Here is a 23,361-nt window from a genome sequence, read left to right on the forward strand (position 1 = left end):
TAGTAAACGCCTGATGGCCTAAAGTTATCGAACAATTGTAAAGTAAAAGAAATGAACCATCGCATAGCAGTGACAGAATCTATTATTCTTTATCTTTGCCGTTCTTTCGCGGTGCCAGTAAATCTCTATGTACATGTATCGATTAATGGTGTAAAAAAAAAAGAACTCTGTTGTTTCAAGACAAATGAGGCTTTTGGCGCCTCACCTTTTACTGTTTGTATTCCTTGAGAGGCGGACGCGGACTTGCTGCGTTCCGCAACTGTATTTTATATTCTATGTGAAAGTATTGAGTGAATATGCTAATTGTTATTTTTTTTTTTAATCAGAAAACATGTAGTTTCTTGTAACTGATATCGAACAGACATCGTCAAGAGGACATTTTGCCTGTTATGTATAAAGTATCTAACCACAATGGTCATCTATTGTAATTTAATATAAAAAGGTACGTAGCATTAAAAAAACGTGTGTTAAAGATAAGTGTGCTTATTTTCGTAAATTAACCTTGATGATTCCATCTCCTTATTTACCTGTATGATAATTATTTTTGTGTTACTTCATCACCAGAAATACGATCACGCTGATGGGCCGAATGCAGCATGAGGCAGAAGGAACATTATCGTTTTCCTATTATTTCTGAACCAACTCCTTTTTTTTAATTGTGTAGTGTTGCATTTCTTTTAAAGTCTATAAATCTTCTGGTCCCTTAGTGTTGATCCGGGTATGACTACATCGCGACTATAAAAATTCAGAGAAATGATAATGTTTCTTCCGAACGATCTCAAATATATATATATATATATATATATATATATATATATATCAATATGCTGCTCTTATTCAGGTATTTAATGCTCAACGTATGTTATTATAATAGTGTAATCAATCCCTGATTCTGTTGCCAAGTGGCCCACCAAAATATTCACTTTTTCGACATTAAAAAAAAAAGTAACAGTTCTTTTTATTTTCGTTCCCCAAGAGCAACGCTACACTTGGCGCCCGAACAGGGACTCGATCAAAAAAATCATTCATTTATGTGTTTAAAAATTTTTCAGTGCTTGTTCTAATAATTGTTTAATTTTTTCATGTGGATGCAATTTAACCGAGAAAGAGAAGTGGGAAACCTTTTAATTAATTCAGAAGAACGATTGATGAAATTACCAAAAAACGCGAGTATTCATCTGTATCACCATCAAGACAGCCATAGTAAGTGAAATTTTTATACGCAGTAGCCAAGCTTTCGTAGTGACGTAGCATCTTTCGAGTTGATCAGAACGTAAACCTGTCTTTCCTTGCCTTGAAACAGCTTTACTTCAATTTGTCCATAGTCCATTCTTATGTAGTTAAATTCAGTGAAAGTGTACCATTGTTGTCAGTGCATAAAAAAATTACGATATGGCGGATAACAACGCTCAAAACTGGTAAAACGTGTGATATTTCATTTGTTTGTAATTAGTAGGAACCATCTTGTCTTCTTGGCGTAAATGAACGTCAGTTGTTACCCAGAGTTTAAATTTCATCTTAGGTCCCAGTAAGCCATAGCACTACGTCACAGACAAACGACTGACGGCAGTGACAAACAATATCTGTAGCATTTTGACGTTTGACAAATAATTCATGAACATGGCTAACGGTAAACAGCGGACACAAACAAAACCAGACGACAGCGGTGATGCGAATGGACCTCACTATCCATTACGATCACGCGCGATAGGTACACGAGCAGAGGCAGAAACAGCCTCGACCGAAGTTTTAGAAGCTGGTCCTAGCGTGCAAACTATTCCCGCTTTTGAAAAAAATGACTTGGCTGCAATGATCGAAGCAATAATGGAACGCAAGTTCGAAAGTCAAAGACAGAGAGAGGCGCAAAGACAGGAACGAGAAAAGCAGGAAAAATTAGATGAAAAGGCCCGCGAAGAAAAAGAGAAGGCCGAAAGACGGCATAATAAAAATCAGGTCCTTACAAATCTGTGTAACTCAGTAAAAGCAGACATAAATTCAGTAAAAACAGAAATAGATTCGGTAAAAACAGAAATAAATTCGGTAAAAACAGACATAAATTCAGTAAAAACAGACATAAATTCAGTAAAAACAGATCTGCAAACGGAGATAAATGACCTAAATACACGGTTAAATTCGGTGAAGGCCGAACTAAAGGCAGACATAACAGCTGATTTAAATACCCTGTTGGGTAATGTCCAAAGCCAAATCAGTAGTCAGATCACGACCATGAGGCTAGAAATTGACACACAAGTAGAGTCAAAAATAGAGGATATTTCAAAACGGTTAGATGAAAAAATCGAAGCAGCCAAGGGAGAAATAAATTCAAATGTGATGGAATATCAAAAACAAGCTGCGACCTTAAAAGAAGATTATACTGCAATCTCTGATGAGGTCAAAGGAGTTAAAACCGCAGTAGACACGATCGAGAATGTTGTTGATGATCTTTCTAAACAGATTGAGACTCTTAATGTAGAGGATCAAATAAAGAATACTGTTAAGGCACATGCTGAAGCATTGTCCGACCACTACCAAGAGTGGATTAAAAACAAAGACGGATTCATAGAAAACAAGGTCAAGAACGAACTCAGGGAAACTGTCAAAAACGTGACCTTTGAAATATTGGCGGCCCCTGGAAAAACAGGAGACACGGTGATGTCAGAATTAGGCCAGATAAGACGAACGTTAGCTCAAGATTTACCTGAATGGCGTCAACAGATAGTTGATGAAGTTCGTACACTAAAATGTCAAGTTGCAAATTCCCCACCTCCCGTGTCAGGAGACTGGAATAATTCACCACGAAGTAATGAACAACAGCAGGTACATTACCGTTCACCATTTGATAACGCTCAAACTCATAGTTCTGTAGAAGCACAAGTTAACCAGAGTACCAGCCCACCCACTTTCGTCAGTTTGATGCAGGAGGAAAGCGTGATCAAACATCGTATTTTTCCGACCTTTCACCCACACAAAAGAGAAATTCATCCTATAGTGTTCCTCCGAAATTTTTCAGGAATTTTCCCGAATAGCTGGAGTGACCGCCAGCGAATTCAATTCGTTAGTGGATTTATCGTAGGCGATGCTGCCTTATGGGGAACCGAAATGGTCGACTCTTGTAAGAGTTACAAAGAGTTTGAACAGATGTTTTTAGCTAAATTCTGGAGTTCTGGTGTGCAGCAGCGCCTGAGAAAAGAGGTTTACAACGCCGAAGTGTTTAACAGCAAGCGCGGTAGTTTGAGAAGGTATTTTGAAAAGTATTTAGCGAAAATCAAGTTCTGGGATTCGCCGATCACCGCCAAAGACGTTATTATGATTCTAAAAACTAAGCTACCTATTGCGATTAGAGAAAAGTTAGTAAACGTGTCTGAGGACGATACGGACACTTTCCTATCTGTGTTAGACTCGTTAGATCTGATTTACGAGGACGCTAGAGTTGATGTTGGCAACGCTCACTTCAGTGCAGGCGGCCAGCACAATACAGAATATGCAGGCAACAATGGTGGCCGAGCGAAAGCGCGTCACAGCGACAGCCAGTACCAACCCCACAACGGTTTCAAAAATAAAAACACTACGTACTCCAACAGCAAATACAAAAATAAGTACAATAACGGCCAGAGATACAATCCAATATATAATTCGTCACCACCTCAGTACGAAAGTGCACATTATAACACACAGCCCCAGCAATATGGAAACACGCAACCGATCAACGGTAATTATCAAAACGATCAGTCTTACGATTCAAATCGTCAGTGGAAAAGAAATAAATGGCATAATCAAGGTAGAGACCAACGTACACCTTTCAGTAACGGTTACAATCAACACAAGCCACAGCAAAATACCTTTCAGCCACAAAATATACACTTCACGCAACAAGCGAATGGACCTTTGGGAAGTCTGAAGCCTAAACGCCCGCATAATACGCAAATTTATTATGCGCAAGCGAATACGCCAGGACAACAAGATCCATTTCCAACCGAGTTCGTACCACAAAACCAACACCAGTTCCAGACGGAAGAAACTTTAAGAAATATAAATCAGCAGGAAAGTAAGCGTCGAGCGGAAAATTAAAAGCAGCACCTTTGAGCCTCCTAGATGATGCTGCAGGAATGAATGGATAGACCCTCTTCCAAAGTTACAAGACAACGAATTGGACCTAGACGCAAAAATCAGGCAAGCTCTCATATCATTGACAACGTATGCTAACCTCCGAAGAAAGGCATTTGATAAGAAGGTAAACAGAGTTATAGATTTCAAAGAAGGAGAAAAGGTATTAGTCAGGACTCACTTTAAACCATCCCTGTTGTTAAAGAAGAATCGTAAGTGGCAACATATTTATGAAGGTCCCTTTGTGATAATGAGGAAACCACACATTGGTAGCTAATTGTTATCTGACCCTGCCACGAATAAAATCAAAGGATTGTTCCACCATCATGATTTAAGAAAATTTTATAACGCCAGGAATTAAGTTAATTTAAGCTGTATGAAAATTCTAAGGTATTGGAGATCAGGATTAACCAATGAGTAACAAGAATTGAACTGAACTGAACTGACTACGGACGTTAACCGGTGCTAAAAGGAAACCTTATGTATCAAAACAACGTGTCTGGAAAATAAAATACAGAATAAGTTGTAGACAAGTATTAACATGAATAATCTTTATGTAAACAGGAGGACATGTCCTAGAGGCGATTTTCAATTTTAGTTATAAGTTAGTATGTAAGAAAAATGATGTACTCGAGAGGTATTAATTAGCCCCGAGGTACTAAAATGAGGAAAGAGGAAGGAGCGAATTATGCACTTCTCTCGGTACATAGTAATTTGAGAATGAGCAGGAAGGAGCGAATAATGCACTTCTCTCACTAAATAGTAATATGAAAATGATGATTCTATGTGCTTAGTATTAGTAAGTGAAATTTAATCGAGGACAAGTTAATGACCTGTTTTAAAAGGAAATACTTAAACGTCCAGACAAAAGAGGAAAGTTGTGAGAAAAGATTCGATTCCATGAGGTTATTCCCTATTTTCAAATGTGACGTAAATAAGGCACCACCTGTTAGCGCAAAACAGTCGGTAGATTTAACTTGTAACTTCCAGCACAGTGCTGTGCCAGCGATGAAATAACATCTCTTTGAAGTAAACAGATACCTAGGATTAAGCATGAACAGATTGATAACGCAGTGCAATTGTTCTAAAAAAGGCCTGACGTTAACCTTAAGTAAAAGCGTGATGGAATAAAAAGGAAGTTTATTATATAACGCAAAGTAAGATGAGTCCAGACTATAAACAAGCTGAGTAAAAGAACATATGAGTAGCATGGTTTATTATGCCAACTTCACGGTACTATTGAGCATTAGCGATACTGCAAATTCACAAGCTAGCAGCAAATAGAATAAGGATCTCGCCCAAGCTTCACAGGTCGCGACAGCAGCAAACAACAACACTCTAGTGAGAGGCTTATATATACAAATGATAATTAAGACCCAAGTGCGTAATGCATAAACTTGACTTAGTCTAAGAAATGAGCAAAGAGTAGTAAGCAAGCTGCAGTAAGATACATATTAGGTATACATGCTTGAAGTGATAGATTTTATTTTAAATGCGCACTGCAATATTTATTGTTTTCTCTGTGATTATGTGATTATTGAATCCCTTTCCTAAGTGCAAATCCTTTAAGATCCTTGATCCTATCCACTCCTCAGGATCAACTTGTAAAGATGCACGTGTGCTTAGGAAGTGAGGCACTACATATAAAAATGAGTAGGTTCGCGATGCGCATATTGCTTTTGTAATGCGCAATGTAAATTAAATTTTCGGCCTGGTTGAGGAGTAATTTAAATTCTGTCGACGATCTGTGAGTAGGCCCGCTTTGCCCACTTTTCTTTTACGACTGTTTGTATTTCTACACGAAATCCCGAGGCGGAATTGCTATTTTCAAATCTGTCCTCGAACTTTCTTTAAAGACAAGCACATTCGAGAGAAACTTTGACATAAATGAAGCTCCCCTCACAAGTCACTAAATAAAACGAGCAATTTAAAAAAAATGCATTGGGCCTACAAAATGAATAAGCAAGCGTGATAAAGATTACTATGAATGAAATTAATTTGTAAAGGAGATTGGAATGGATTTGGTCAAAGAAAAAGGACTTATAATAGCCTACCTGTGACCGTAGGCATAAATAAAAAAAAAAAGACTAATTAAGAAACAATTGTTCTGATTCAAAGTGGTCAATTAGATTAATTCTCGATTTAAATGAACTCTTGTAAATATTAGTATGTAAATCAACTTGTAAACACCGTGTGATGTTATGAAGCGAGAATTTCTTTTAATACACCGTTCACGCAGACGCTCACCACAGTGCAAGTGAAGTTTTAAAGTTCGACGATTTTCAGTGGCAGTATTCTACTGCACCATATGTGTAAAAAAATTCATTGATGTGTGCAGTGTGTAATAATCAGTGTCATTCCACACGTGCAGTTGCAGCGGTAGCTACCACTTACCTGTGAATCCGTAACTGGATAGTGGACAGGAAGTGATATGAGGCAGTTTCGGTGGCAGAAGCTCCCTCCAGCAATCTAAAAAGCACAAAGCCACGATCCGCCGAACAAAAGCGACGCACGGCACCTCAAGCGCGAAATCAACGCTCTGCAAGAAAGCTCCGGTCACGTGCGCGCGCACAGACTGAATTTCAAGATTGCTCGCAACAGTGGAGGCGGACAGCCACCACGTGACGAAATAATGTAAACGTTCAACCGCCAACACAGTTGCTGTGCGCTACATTCTGTAGCAAAAACATTCACACCCAGTACTGAAAGCATTTTGTATGTATCATAAACCTTCTGAGAGACTCTAAGATAGAGAAGTTAGCGTAATTAGTATAATGACTGATTGTACACAGAGATAAGTCACAAGGTCATCTCTGAACACTGTTGAAATGTAAACTTTAACGAAAGGTCACGATACGAATGAAAATAAGCACACGAAACTACGTCAAAGGATCCGATCCTTCCTAAATCCCATCCCATATGTATATAAAATTAGTTTTGTAAGCTATTCTAATATAAGATACTTTATCTGTTTCATATGTGAAATAATTCGGAGAGCCACACTCGAGCCCTGAAAGTGAAAGATATGGACTTCCTTGTCGAAGCCATCACCAGTGGCCGCTCTACAATCCAAGTCTATCATAAATAGTGTATGTGTGACGAAAATAAATGTATAATTAAGTGCGACAACGGACAAGGCAGTCAATCGACAAGACGATGACAATAAAATGAATACAGTCAAAACAGAAAGTTGTGTACCAGTTGTGATAGTCAAATTACTTTTGCAACGTTGAAAAATGAAGTGTGACTCTATTTCCTTATAAAGTTTGTAAATATGTGTACTTATAGCCTTAATTTTAAGAATTATCAAGAAAGACTGAATCCATGCAAACACTGATAGAAACACAGAACAAATTCACAATGATCCATCGTCAGTAATTACAAATTGAAGCGTTAATTCTTTTATTATGAAATGAATGTAAAATGAAATTTTTAATAACCTGTATGTTACACCCGAAAATTACAAATATTCCAATGGGCATGAGGATGAAAGTAATACCTTCGGTATTCCTTCCCTCCTCATGGGAGGCAGTGTAATATTAGTAATTTTCGCCTCACAAACATTAATATACGCTCAATAGTAAACGCCTGATGGCCTAAAGTTATCGAACAATTGTAAAGTAAAAGAAATGAACCATCGCATAGCAGTGACAGAATCTATTATTCTTTATCTTTGCCGTTCTTTCGCGGTGCCAGTAAATCTCTATGTACATGTATCGATTAATGGTGTAAAAAAAAAAGAACTCTGTTGTTTCAAGACAAATGAGGCTTTTGGCGCCTCACCTTTTACTGTTTGTATTCCTTGAGAGGCGGACGCGGACTTGCTGCGTTCCGCAACTGTATTTTATATTCTATGTGAAAGTATTGAGTGAATATGCTAATTGTTATTTTTTTTTTTAATCAGAAAACATGTAGTTTCTTGTAACTGATATCGAACAGACATCGTCAAGAGGACATTTTGCCTGTTATGTATAAAGTATCTAACCACAATGGTCATCTATTGTAATTTAATATAAAAAGGTACGTAGCATTAAAAAAACGTGTGTTAAAGATAAGTGTGCTTATTTTCGTAAATTAACCTTGATGATTCCATCTCCTTATTTACCTGTATGATAATTATTTTTGTGTTACTTCATCACCAGAAATACGATCACGCTGATGGGCCGAATGCAGCATGAGGCAGAAGGAACATTATCGTTTTCCTATTATTTCTGAACCAACTCCTTTTTTTTAATTGTGTAGTGTTGCATTTCTTTTAAAGTCTATAAATCTTCTGGTCCCTTAGTGTTGATCCGGGTATGACTACATCGCGACTATAAAAATTCAGAGAAATGATAATGTTTCTTCCGAACGATCTCAAATATATATATATATATATATATATATATATATATATATATATATATATATATATATATATATATATCAATATGCTGCTCTTATTCAGGTATTTAATGCTCAACGTATGTTATTATAATAGTGTAATCAATCCCTGATTCTGTTGCCAAGTGGCCCACCAAAATATTCACTTTTTCGACATTAAAAAAAAAAGTAACAGTTCTTTTTATTTTCGTTCCCCAAGAGCAACGCTACAAATCGGACTCAACCAAAGACCAATGTTGAACCTTGCCTAACTCAGTCACTCCTCCATCCAACTGTGATCCAACACCACTGCCACCAAATCATACCCTGTTGACTTTCCAGAATTTCTTAACCTCGAAACTTGCCTCACCGTCATTCCCCAAATCCGTCAACATCCAAACTAACCTTACATCCACAAAAAGAACTGCACTCTACCATCTAAAAACTGACCCCAATCTTATAATCCTACCTCCAGACAAAGGCTCCACCACTGTTGTTTTAAACCACATGGACTGCCTGGCAGAAGGAATCTGCCAGCTGTCAGATGCATCCACCTACAAACCTTGCCACAGTGACCCCATTCCAGAAATCCAACAGTATCCCTAGTCACTCCTCAAATCCTTAGGCCCGTCCCAGAACCTCTCTCTGGAGTCCATCTCTCTGCTCACACCTACCATTCCCTGCACTCCTACCCACTACATGCTTCCTGAAGTCCATAAACCCAACCACTGAGGACATGCCATTGTGCCCGGTTAATGCGACCCCACTGAGAGAATCTCTGCTCTCATAAACCAACACCTTAACCTATTACACAGAACTTACCCTACTATATAAAACATACCAACCATTTCCTCCACTTACTCGCCACATTTCCTGTTCCTTTGCCACACAGTGCACTGCTCATCACTATTGATGCCACGTCCCTTTACACTAATATCCCTAATGCCATTGATCTTACTGCTATTGGACACTACCTTTCCCAAAGCCTGACAGATCCCAAACCATCAATCTCCTTCCTAGTCGCCATTACCAACTATATCCTCACCCTCAATTACTTCTCCTTTGAAGGCATTACCTACAAACAAATCAGACATATGGCTATCCGCACCCGCATGGCAACATCTTATGCCAACCTCTTCATGGGCCATCTAGAGGAATCCTTCCTATACACCCAGAATCCTAAGCCCCTCACCTGGTTCAGATTCACTGGCGACATCTTTGTGATCTGGATCAAGGGTGAGGACACCTATCCACATTCCTCCAGAACCTCAACAACGTCTCCCCCATTTGCTTCACCTGCTCCGACTCAACCCAACAAGCCACCGTTCTAGATGTTGACCTCCACCTCAAAGATGGCTACATCAGTATCTCTGCCCATATCGAACCTACTAACCACCAGCAATATGTCCACTTCACCAGCTGCCACCCATTCCATACCAAGAAGTCCCTTCCATACAGCCTAGCCACCAGTGGTCATTGCATCTGCACTGATGAGCGGTCCCTCTTAAAATATAGTGAGGGTCTCACTGAAGCCTTGACAGACCATAATTATCCTCCCAACCTTGTACAAAAACAAATCTCCTGTGCCACCACCAACTGGCCGCAGGGGAGCATTCCCCTCATAACTCAGTACCACTCGGGACTGGAGCAACTGAATTACATTCTCCACCATGGTTCTGACTACCTCTTGTCAAGCCCTAAAAGGAGTTATGTCCTACCCGCTATCCTTCCCACTCCTCCCACAGTGGTATTCCACTTGTCCTCCGTACCTACACAATATACTCGTCCATCCCTATGCAACCGCTGCTCCCAGCCACTTACCTCATGGCTCCGATCCCTGTAATAGACCTAGATGCAAGACCTGTCCCATACAACCTCCATCACATCTACTCCAGTCCGGTCACAAACATCACCTATCCCTTCAAAGGCAGGGTTAACTGTGAAACCAGTCATGTGATTACAAACTAAGCTACAACCACTGTGCTGCATCCTATGTGGGATGACAATCAACAAGCTGTCTGTCCACATGAATGGCCACCGAAAAACTGTGGCCAAGAAACAACTGGACCACCCTGTTGCTTAGCATGTTGCCAAACACGACATACCTCATTTCAACAACTGCTTCACAGCCTGTGCCAGATGGATCCTTCCCACCAACACCAAATTTTCTAAATTGCGCAGGTGGGAATTTTCCCTGCAATATATCCTACATTCCTGTAATCCTCCTGGCCTCAACCTTTGTTACTCATTGTCTTCACCTATCCAGCCTCCCTGTTGCCACTGAAGCACTATAGAGCCCTCATTCCACCATTCACAGCCAGTCTTTTTATTTTTCTCCTTTTTCACTATCCCCCCCTCCCCACTCCCCCTCCGCCCTGCCCACCGTCTTACCTCCTCACTGTACATAGCTGCCCTACCCTCTCATCACCTCATTCCTGTGCACTCCCTAGCCTACTGTCCCTCTCCCTAACCGCCCAAGCCACCTCCTTACCCCCACCCAGTCGCCACTCCCATCATGTACTGGTGTTGCTGCTTGCAGTGTGGCTACAGTTGCCTGAGACAGCAGTCATGTGTGTGTGAGTCGTGTTTACATGACTGTGTGTGAGTGTGTATGTGTCTTTTTGTTGTGCCAATCTGCAACTCAGTATCTCCACTATATGGTGAGTGGCAACTTTCCTTACATTGTCATACGTAAAATCTATGAACGCTACAAATAATTCAATACCTTCTCTTGCCGACAGTACGGGTAATGTAACAGATGATGATAAACAGAAGGCTAAAATTATAAACCTAGCTTTCAAAAACTCATTTATGGTAGAGGACTGCAGCACCATTCCCCCTTTCAATTATCGAACAAATGCAAGGATGGCTGACGTAGTGTTTAGTGTATCTGGGATTGTAAAACAGTTAAGATCCTTAGATGCCATCTGGCCCAGACGGTATCCTTGTAAGATTATGTGTTGACTATGCTACAAATATAGCACCATTCTTATCCATCATCTAACAGCAATCATTGGAGCAGCAGAAATTTCCATGAGACTGGAAGAGGTCACAGCAATCTATAAGGAGGGTAGAAAATCGGATGCACATAATTACTCGCCAATTTCACTGACATCGATTTGTTGTAGAATCATGAAACATATTTTGTGTTCAGACATAATGACTTTTATAGACTCTGAGAAGCTCACCTGCAGAAACCAGCACAGTTTTAGGAGCGGGTCCTGCGAGACACAACTGATCCTCTTTGTGCATGATATACAACAGGCTCTAGATACTGGCTCCCAGGTTGATGCCATATTTCTCGACTTTCAAAAGGCATTCGACTCAGATCTGCGCTGTCACTTGCTCCAAAAGGTGCATACTTACTGTCTGTGTGCTGACATATGCGGTTGGATAGAAAGTTTTCTAACAGACAGGCAGCAGTATGTCGTCCTGAATGGGGTGACTTCAATAAAAACAAGCATAACTTCAGGTTTGCCCCAGGGCAGCATAATAGGTCCGCTGATTTTTACGATTTACATAAACGATCTGGTTGATGGTATTGACAGGAGCATTAGACTGTTTGCCAATGATACTGTAGTCTACAGGAAAGTAGTATTTCGTGAAAGTTATGAACAAATCAATGAGGATTTACAGAAAATAAATGTGTGGTGTAATAACTGGCAGTTATCTCTCAATATTAGTAAAAATCCCCATTAATGTATGAGAACAAAATAATTGCCCAGTCTCTGGAAGCAGTAGTACAAGGGTGTGACTATTCGAAATGATCTCAAATGGAATTACACAAGTAACGGGCAAGGCGAACTCTAGATTGCAGTTTATTGGTAGAATTCTGAAGCGATGCAGTCCTTCAACAAAAGAAATTGCTTATAATACGTTAGTTCATCTGTATGGGACCCTTACCAGTTCAGTCTGATTCAAGAGATTGAGAAGGTCCCAAGAAGAGTGGCAAGTTTCATGACCGGTACATTCAGCCATCACGAGGGTGTTAGAAATCTCATAGAAAGTTTGAAGTGGGACACACTTGCAGACAGATGACATGCTAAATGGAAGGGGCTGCTCACAAAATTCCAAAAACCGATCTTCGCCGAGGATGTAGAGCATATGTTATTACCACCAACTTTCAAATTGCGCAGTGATCACCATTCAAAGATAAGGGAAATTAGGGCTCATACTGAGGTGTTTGGACAGTTGTTTTTCCCCTCGTGCGATCCGTGAGTGGAACAGAGGCGGGGAAATATGACTTTGGCGCGAATTGTGCCATCCTCCACACACCACTTGGTGGCTAGCGGAGTATATATGTAGATGTAGATCCTGGATTTTCCACTGTTTGATATATGAATATCATGTTCATTTGGGTGGCGAGCTTTATGCTGTTACCTAAGCCTTCAAAATATGAACAGGGATAGTGTTCTGGAAAGAACAACAAATCATCTCCAGTGTCTGAACTAGGTCAATGGTAACAGGGAGACTGTATTGGAGGTCTATAAAATGATATTACAAAATAAATAAACATGTAAGTAAATGAAACATTGTATGTACTGTTTAAGAAATAACTCTTACATTTTAACACAACCTCTTTTCACTAGTGACCATATTCCTGATCATGCCAGAATGGTTGAAAGAGATTTTAATGATCTCATAATAAGCTAGAAAATTACAATTACTAGCTGAAAGATAAAAATTTCCTGTGGAATGGAGCTAAAAGCATTATCTAGAAACCACTGAGTATAACTTGTCACACTCATGATAGAAACACATAGCATTTTTTGGTGAGAAACAGACCTGCCCTTTCTGGGAACGAGTGCCCATGATGAATTTGTAACAATGAAGATCAGCTATAGGTTACAACAACTAACAGGAAAAATTATGTTCACTTAAATACAAAAGCAAGCTATCATGCCAAATAGTGCAATGAACTGCATTATAGTATATACAGTGTTAGGATTGTAGTAGTTGTATTCATAACATTTTAACAAAATATGTACCTGAATAGCACATACTATTATTCATGTAACTGCTGTCATCTGCAGTGCTGCAGATATTTTAGTACAGTTTGTCATCTGCAACTAACAGGGATATCTATACTGTACATTACTTATATTAAAGGAAAATTTAGGACTATATTACTTATATTAAAGGTAAAGTTAGGACTAACATGACACTGTTGGTGCTTTTTAATGCTATATTGCCCTACTGTAATTACATACCTAGAGAAAAAAATAACACACATTGAAGGAATTTGCTGAGTGGGATAGATATTGTTAGGAGTGATGTATAAATACAGACAAACAAAAATAGTTGAAAATCCAGCATGGAATGTAACACAATTATGAAAAGGACAGTTGATACTTGCCATACAGTGGAATGCTAAGTCACAGATAGGCTGCTGGGACTGTGGTCATGTGTGTGTGAGCTGCGTTTGCATGTGTGTGTGTGTGTGTGTGTGTGTGTGTGTGTGTATGTGTGCGTGTGTGTGTGTATGTGTGCGTGTGTGTGTGTGTGTGTGTGTGTGTTGTCTATTTTCAACGAAGGCTTTCTGAAAAGTCTTTTTGTTGTGCCTATCTGCATCTCAGCATGTCCACTATTTGGTGAGTAGCAACTATCCTTTTCATAATTTTCTTACAGACAAACAAATAATTAGAATTTCTGAAAAATCAGATATTTATTCAAGAGAAAGAGTTTCACAAACTGAACAAGTCAATAATGCACATGTTCCCTTCTTGCCCTTATGCAAGCAATTATTCAGCTTTGCATTGAACATCAGAGTTGTTGGATGTCCTCCTGAGGGATAGCGTGCCAAATTCTGTCCAACTGCTGCATCAGACTGTCAAAATCCCGAGCTGGCTGGAGAGCCCTGGCCATAATGCTACAAATGTTCTCAATTTTGGGAGAGATCTGGTGACCTTGTTACCTTTGGTTGTCGTCTGTGACACCCTTACAGCACAACAGTACATTGATGATATTATACATACCGTTCTGTTGCCCTTCATGGTAAGCCATCCTAGTCTGCCATCTCAACAAGAGTTTCTACTGCTTGTCTTCGCACTTGCCGAACCCTACTTTGGCCAGAAAGGTCGATGGATCTCTCCCCCCACTGAGAACTTTTGGAGCATTATGGCCAGGACTCTCCAACCATCTAGAGATTCTGATGATCTAATGCTCTAATTGGATACAATTTGGCACAATATCCCTCATGAGGACATCCAACAAATCTACCAATCAATGCCAAGCTGAATAACTGCTTGCATAAGGGCCAGATGTGGACCAATGCATTATTAACTTGCTCAATTTGTGGAGGTCTTGAATAAATTATCCATATTTTCTGAAATTGTAATCATTTGTCTGTTTCTATAATTTTCAATGCAATAGGGTCCATAGCTGCGATGAATTTTTTGGAAGATTTCATGATGCCTTCAGTTGCCATTCTCTTTACTTCATGTATGATCGTACAATTTCGGCCTTAGGCCTTTTTCAAGTATTTTATGTATGATTTTTTTAGTAGTAAATTACAGAAGCAATGACATACATGACATAATGTACTACTAAAAAAGTCATCTATAAAATACTTGAAAAGGGCCTAACGCTGAAACTATAATTTTACATGAAATAAAGAGAATGGCAACTGAAGGGCATCATGAAATCTTTCAAAAATTTGCCTGTTTGTACTCGTATATCACATCTACCGAGTTCCACCTCATTCATAAAATTCCTTTGTCCCCCCCCCCCCTCTCCCTCCCTTCCTCAGAGTGTAATTACAGTAAAGTAATACAACATTAAAAAACACAAATAGTTTCATTTTAGGTCTAACATTTCCCTTCAATATAAGTAGTGTACTGTGTAGAAATCCCTAGTAGTTGCAGATGACAAACTGTACTAAAATACCAGCTATACTCCAGATGACAGCAACTACAGTATATAGAATTAAAATTTATATTTTGTTAAAAATATTAAGAATATAATGAACACAATACATCAACTGTAATTTTTACCTGTTATTCAGTAGAAAATAAAAACAAACTCACTAATGATTGTACTACTTCACCCAAACATGTATGGGTGACAAGGAAGAAAACTGTTCAAGATGAAACCTCTTTCAAATCCATTTATTTATTATTTGAGAACCAATACAGATAAAAAGTGAGCTGTAGTCTCAAGATTAACAGGCAATTATGTTATCTGTCAGGTGCATGCTGATTGATACCAAAAACAAAGTAAAGGAACTAGCTCAAACAAAGTTCATCAGCCTCCATGACAGTTACAGTGTCGCCAATAGCATAAGCATAAGTGGAAATGTATCTTAGGAAACATTCTCTATGGTACAATGCATACAGAACATAGAATACAATAACAGATAGACATATGTAAGTACTGATTAAGCAATTTTTTGAAACCAGAAACAAAGAATCTAGATTTAGATAAATAGGGGAACATATTAGAGAAAAAAGTCACTTTGCTACCTTAGTGATTGTATTGAAAATGGCTGATTTGTTATTTAGGAAATAATTGAATGTGATTATACAAAATGGATTCAATAAGTTCAGATTCCATTAAAAGGAAACAAAGCAAGATATGTAGTGAAAATAAAATTACACAAAGACTGGATATTTTTTGATTAGAATGCAATGCAATTACTTACTTATACTGAAGCAAGATGACAGTATTTACTTGTAAGTTTTTAAACAATCTAAATATAAGGAACTTTACTGTCACTAGGGCAGGCTATAAACTGGCAACATCTACACAATGTATATTGTTAATGGCTGAATAAAGAGACTGAACTGAATTAGACTGAATGCGCCGGCCGGTGTGGCCAAGCGGTTCTAGGCGCTACAGTCTGGAATAGCGCGACCGCTACGGTCGCAGGTTCGAATCCTGCCTCGGGCATGGATGTGTGTTATGTCCTTAGGTTGGTTAGGTTTAAGTAGTTCTAAGTTATAGGGGACTGATGACCTCAGAAGTTAAGTCCAATAGTGCTCAGCGCCTTTTTTTAGACTGAATGCAAAATTTCATCATTTTGGTGATCCACAGTTTTCACTTGTTTGGAAATAATGTAGTTTCAAATGATTTCATCTCCAATTAATAATAATAATAAAGTTTACTAAATGCTGAATAATCAAACACAATCCTCAAATATAATATAGTTTCAGGACATCATACAGATTATTCTTCTGAATATGTCAGTTTATAAGTTACAAACTTAAGATTTGTTTGTAAATTTTACGTTTTGATCCATTTTACATTTTGTACTACACAAATAACAATGTTACAAAAATTGATATTATTTTGATGCATTTTACATTTTGTATTATACAAATAACAACATTACAAAAATTGTTGTTATCAACATTAGATCAGTTGTGAGTCACTTGAAACTGTGAGCTTGGCACACTTATAAAGCACTTTTCACAAAAAATTCCCATCTGGGGAATAAAAAGGGTTTTCAATTAGAATTCCTTTTAGCTGGTCTTTTAATCTGTCAGTAGGAAGGACTGTGAAGCTTTTTGGTACAGCTTTGGCTAGCTTCAGCCCAGCATGAAGTGCATTTTTTTCATGTAAAGCTGTTCTGTGGCGATTTACATGATAAATTTGTTCATTGTGTAAGCAAAATTTCTATTTCTTATTTAAATGCTGTGATATATTTATTTTCTTATGTATGACAAGGTTAGATACGTTAATAAATATTTTCAGTTCCCTATGGTTACAAATACTTGCCTTCTTTCACTTTATTGGAAGTACCAAAAACATTACACTTGCACAAAAATTCTTTACTTACACATGAATATGCACAGCATTCCCAAGCTGACGAATGCCATAAGTATGGAACCAACCAGGAAAACAACATATGCGATTGATGTCCAATCACTTGTTATGTCTGGAACAACTTTACAAAAAGCGTTAAGCTTATACATCACACTGATGAAGAATTTCAAGAAAAAAGAGTAAAATATAATTTCTATGACAAGTACAATTATAAACTAACAAAATAATGCAAAATTTATGAATGTAGCTCGGAAATAAAAGGCATCATATTGCCAATCACTTTAAAAGTAAAAGTGGGTAAGGGGCAAAAGGACCGCAACACAGTTACAGCTAATGAAGACTGAGATTTCTGCACCAGGAGCTGAAGGTAAGAAAGGGAAAAGTGTAGAACAGGCACACAGGGGAAGAAGCAAAACATCAAATTAAAAACAATCAAACAGCATGTGTACTACGTTTTTAGTATGGATATTTCTCTTGGGATTTTATCTAGCTTGACAAACAGTAAATAGATTTTTATCTTGTCAGCATTATATGTAATACTTTCAGAAAATGAAAACCTCAATTTCTGACTACAGTCTAAGTGGAGTTCTCATATCTATGTTTTGCATTCAACAACTGCAAGGTGAGACTATAGTTGTGAACAAAAACTTCATGCTGGATGTTTGCATCTGTATTACATTGTAATATGCTTGGGTACAGTCAGTATGCAATAACAACTGGGAAACTGCACAAGATAAGACTCCAGATTGAAATTGTGAAATGTATCTGGGGTACGTTCAAATGGCAGTTTGTTGGACACCATCAACAAAACATAAACATCAAATTCAAGTCACAGTCTGGCAGATAATTTTAAGCTGTCAAGAAAAATAACTAGATAAAAATAAAAATGATGATGACATAAACTGCATAAGGGAATTATTTAATAATTTTTTACATGTTTTTGCATTAACTTGAGACATTGTACAAGACAAACCATATGTTATTTTATAAAACTCTGGAATAGCATTTAATGAGGAAAATGAGTAATTTTTTCATCTCTGCACATATTTGTAGAATGGCAATGTGCTGATGATACAGTCTCACATCCATGTTGACCTTGTATTGTTGTACTGTTTTTCCATGGTTTTCTTGTGATAATCATTGGTTTTGAAGATGGTTGCAACTTTTGAAATTCTGGCTTCACATTTTAAGTATAACAGAATTAGTGAGTCATGTTGGTCAAGTCACATAAGATTTTGGGGGAATTGCTGAACAGGTATCAATCGGAAAAAATTGATTTCTTCCAGTTTGCATGTTCAAATGTGTCATTTGCTCCCACACAGCCACTATAAACTGCATACCTCTGGCATGTACATCCAACAGTGGGCATCAAATGGCTGCTGCTGACAATGATAATGATACAAAATACTCTAGAGAGTATGTTTGCAAATATTTGACCCTGCTGTTATGAACAAATGCAATATCTGTAGAATATCTGAATAAAACATCATTCCAGGAGATACTACGTTCAGGACCGACATTTTTCAATTTACATCAGTGTATTTAGGGGTTTGTTATGCCATGTCTATTATTATTGATTTACTTATCCACAACTTAAGCTTTGGGACTGAAAAGAAATTTGACATTTAATTCCCCATTTTCCTACCCTCCAAATCATTACCTCCTCAGCTTGCAGACTTATTGCCAGATACTATCACTCATTATTATCATTTTCAATTACCCTGGTTCCTCACACTTGTATTTTGTTCTTCTTTTCGCACCTGTTTCTCTATTTCAGTTTTCTTTCTATTCTCTTTTACTACTGATTTTACATGCATTTCTGCACTTCATTATCTCTTTGCAATGTCTCACATATTCTGTTATTTTTTTCCATTTGTTATTAAGCTACTTTTTGCTTCGCTTCTTCAATTACTTATACCCATGCTGCTCTGCAGTTGGCCACTTTCATTTGATTGGCCTCCAAAATTTTGAGACACAGAAGTAAAACTAATCACCTTTTAGACGTTGCAGCTCTTCTTATTTTCCATGCTTACTAAACATGTAGGTATGCAGAACATCTCAGATTGTTAAAAACTAAAGGGTCCCACTCAACATTTGCTGATCATCTCATAGCACAAAATCACTACTTAATTGACACAGATAGTTAATTAAAAATTTTTAAAACTAGCAACAACTTCTAACAAAAATTAATTTGAAATCACATGATCCCAAGAAAGTTCACAACATAAAAAACAGTAAGTAACATGCTAAAATCTTGCACTGCTTTCAGATCACAAACTGTAATATGTGTGGTAGATGTAAAACTAACAGCATACACAACAGATAGCGTCACGTGAGATATGTAAATAAATAAATATTATTATATTCAAATTTAGCATCCCAGATCTAAATGTTCAAGCATAGCATAAATGAACAACTTATAACAGCACAACTTAGTGATGTATGTCTTAACTGGGTATTGTATGAAACTAGTACAAAATATTTGGCACCTACTGACTGCTCTTTTATGACTGTAAATACTTTTGAGCAACACATTCATACAACCTACACAAGAGGTTAACAAGTAACAATAATTTTTCACAAAGAAAATAAAAAAACTGCCACTGAAATGATGAAACAATGTTTGGATAATAACAAAGCTATAAAACAGTTTCTTGTATATGGCAGCATTCCACTCCTTATGTAAATCTGGTCATATATTTGCTGAAATGATACCTAATATCACCAAAAATACTGTCCTCTAGCTTACTGAAACTTTTAACACTTTGGAGGTCAGCCCTGACAACTTCCTGGGCCAAAACTTTGTGTTAAAAAGACCACATTCAAATATAAGTTGGGCCACAATTTTCTCGATGCGTGAGCCATCTGTTACTCAAAAACTGGACTCATTTCATATGAGAGCATTCTAGAGATACCTCACTAGCTGTCGCTAGACTGATAACTGCCTTCTGTTGTCATTTTCAAAGAATTATTTCGAAATAAACATCAGCAAAATAACAACTGCTGTTGAAAGTGGCCAAGCCAATATGACTGCATTGATGTAATTTTAAACATCTGCTTATTAGACTTCACACTGTGCTGAGTTCTGCTACAAATATGTCATGCTTGTTGAGTCAGCAAGGAATTCTGGAAGCTCAAGAGGAAGAAATTCATCAATAACTCACCTTGCACTTTTTTTTTGGTAGGATAATTAGATTTTCTGTCATCTTTACTTTAAAATTTGTAATCTATCAAAGAACTACAGCAAATATTAAAAATAAATCATGATTCTTGGACTTACTTTAGTATGTATAACTCTTTTAAGACACAACGATTACACAGGTGCCAGTAATACTTTAAATAACGGCATATATGGCCAGTTCCCTAGGCCCGATATACTCCTAAGCAGCCAGTCTCCAAAGTGTTAAGTGGGTGCATGTATCATTTTAAATTAATACTCAAATAATATGATTTTAAGGTAAAAATATGAAAAAAGAGTACAAAAGGAAAAATACTTACGCACACAACTTATGTTGTCAGCTGCAACTGCCCAGTTGTCTGGGCAGATGCAGCGTACATTATGCCGGTGCTCATCAAGAGCAATACAGCGGTAATTGCAGTTGCAACCAGAAACTGCAGGTATGATAATCACTTGACCAGGACCATCATGTGCCCCCGCCTCTACCTTGCCCATTATTCCATCACCAATAATTGAGTAGCCACCTTCACCATCAATTGTTTCATTATCCCAAACATCTCCACCTGAAACATGTAACTGTATCAACACCAGCACAAGCACACAAGAGGGATATGGCAGTATGCAGAGAGGCACACCACAACTGGGAAGTATAGATAAGATTTATTTCTTCATAAATATTGTACTTCTTATGGTTCGGCACTGACTTGCTTTTGATAACAATTAGGAAATATTCCAGCCTCAGCCTCATATAAAGAGCCACATGATCATGTACATGGATAAAGTAAGAAATAAGTGACACCATTTTAGATTTGAAATACTATTCTTTCAATTATTCTGTTTTACCATTCAATCAGTAGATACTGACGATATTATTACAACAACCCTGACTAATGAAAGATTATCTGTGAATATAGGACAGGAAGTGCAAAAGAAGTTAATAAACATAAATAAATGGAAAGACACTTGAGAAATTCCTTAGAGAACTTTGGTTTTTATACTATTCAGTTTATGTAGCTCTCTGATAAAAGATAAAATTAAAAAAAAAAACATCTCTGTGAGTAACTGTATAAATAACTGTGAATTTAAACTACTCACTGCCCATTTGTGTCCTGTGCACAAGTAAAACTAAAGTCAAAAATCCTTCTCACAATATTAAAACTAACATCAATTATTTCAAATAATTTTCATTGTGGTTTCACATTAACAGAGAGGGATCATTTGCCTTATTATGGGTTCATTATTTCAGTTGTGTATCCAGCACAGGACATAAAATTTAATCTTTCATAACAGAAATTTCATTGTAATTAAATAATAGCAGTGAGAAAGCAAGCTACTGCTCACACTCCGGGTTGGAGCTGCTTCTCCAGAATGCGTCACTTTATATTTCAAATTGTTCTCTCTTTTTCAAGCTGGCTTTTTTTGGGTTGTCTGAAAAGTTCTTAGCCTTTCCCAGAGATTGCTGCACTTGAGTCATTAGTCTTATGATTGGTTTGATGTGGCCTGGCAAGAATTCTTCTCCTGTGCCAACCTTTCCAACTCAGAATAGCAATTGCATCATATGTCCTCATTATTTCCTGGATGTATTCCAATATTTGTCTTCCTCTGCTTTTTTACCGTCTACAGCACCATCTAGTACCAAGGAAGTTATCTCCTGATGACCTAATAAATGCCCTATCATCCTGTCCCTTCTTCTTGTCACCCTATGTTCCTTTCTGCACTGATTCTGTGGAAAACCTCCTCATCCCTTACCTTATCAGTCCACCTAATTTCCAACATAAATAAATAAAAAATAAAATAATAATCATAAATAAATAACAACAATAAATAAATAAATAAAAGAACATGGAATCCATGTTTTGGGATGAGAAAGGAATTTTTGGATTGACTGTCTTGAGAGAGGTAAGACGAAAAACTGGGGAGTACTATTCTCAACTTCTAACAAAACTGAATGCAATGATTTGTGAAAACAGACATGGCCTCAAGAAGAAGAAAAATCATCTTCCATATGGAGCTGGTCCTTGCATTGCATCTGCCCACAAAAATGACTTGGCAGTGGGTAAACTTGGGATTTGCACTATTAAGTGTTAGAACACCCACCCTATTTCCCAGATTTGGCTCCCTCATACTTCAATCTATTCTCAAAACTGAAGAAATTCCTTGCTGGTTGGTGCTTTTTGTCCATCTGAGATATCACTGTGGCTGTGGTGGGTACTTTGCAACACTTCTGCAGGAACACTACAGAGAAGCAATAATGTCAATGGAACACTGCTGGATGAAATGTATTAATATTAGAGGAGATCATACAGACAAATAAAACTTCTTTGAAAGCAAAAATTGTTAATTTGACTATCAGGCCAAGAAATTTTCTGATCACCCTTGTAAAGCATATTTTGACCAAATTTCAGTGCTAGTGGTTCATTTATAAATGATTCTTGCTTAGTTAGGTATACTACAAAAATAACTGCTACATTAATAGACTCATGTAACTCACAGTAAATAAGTAAAACAAAAGTTCAACATGGTTGAATGAGATATAAACACAAAGAAAACATGCTGAATATTTATTATTGCATTCAGATACATATTACACTACTGGCTATTAAAATTGCTACACCATGAAGATGACGTGCTACAGACACGCAATTTAACCAACAGGAAGAAAATGCTGTGATATGCAAATGATTAGCTTTTCAGAGCATTCACACAAGGTTGGCGCTGGTGGCGACACCTATAATGTGCTGACACGAGGAAAGTTTCCAACCGATTTCTCATACACAAACAGCAGTAGACTGACGCTGCCTGGTGATGTGTTGTTGTGATGCGTCGTGTAAGGAGGAGAAATGCGTACCATCACGTTTCCGACTTTGATAAACATCAGATTGTAGCCTATCGTGATTGTGGTTTATCATATCGCGACATTGCTGCTCGCCTTGGTCGAGATCCAATGACTGTTA

General features: G+C 37.7%; 1 protein-coding gene across 3 annotated transcripts in view; it reads right to left on the reverse strand.

Annotated features, from left to right (window-relative positions):
• The window catches only part of LOC126183396 (leukocyte tyrosine kinase receptor), a 974,779-nt gene that overhangs the window by 252,669 nt on the left and 698,749 nt on the right, over window positions 1-23,361 (reverse strand). For all 3 annotated transcript variants that reach the window (XM_049925358.1, XM_049925343.1, XM_049925351.1), the window contains exons 16-17: window positions 20,728-20,970; window positions 17,243-17,350 (exon numbers count right to left, since the gene is read on the reverse strand). In XM_049925358.1, the coding sequence (XP_049781315.1) occupies window positions 17,243-17,350; window positions 20,728-20,970 (351 nt within the window). The remainder of the gene's footprint in view (window positions 1-17,242; window positions 17,351-20,727; window positions 20,971-23,361) is intronic.

This window comes from Schistocerca cancellata, chromosome 1 (genome assembly GCF_023864275.1).
Source record: "Schistocerca cancellata isolate TAMUIC-IGC-003103 chromosome 1, iqSchCanc2.1, whole genome shotgun sequence".
Taxonomy (NCBI): domain Eukaryota; kingdom Metazoa; phylum Arthropoda; class Insecta; order Orthoptera; family Acrididae; genus Schistocerca; species Schistocerca cancellata.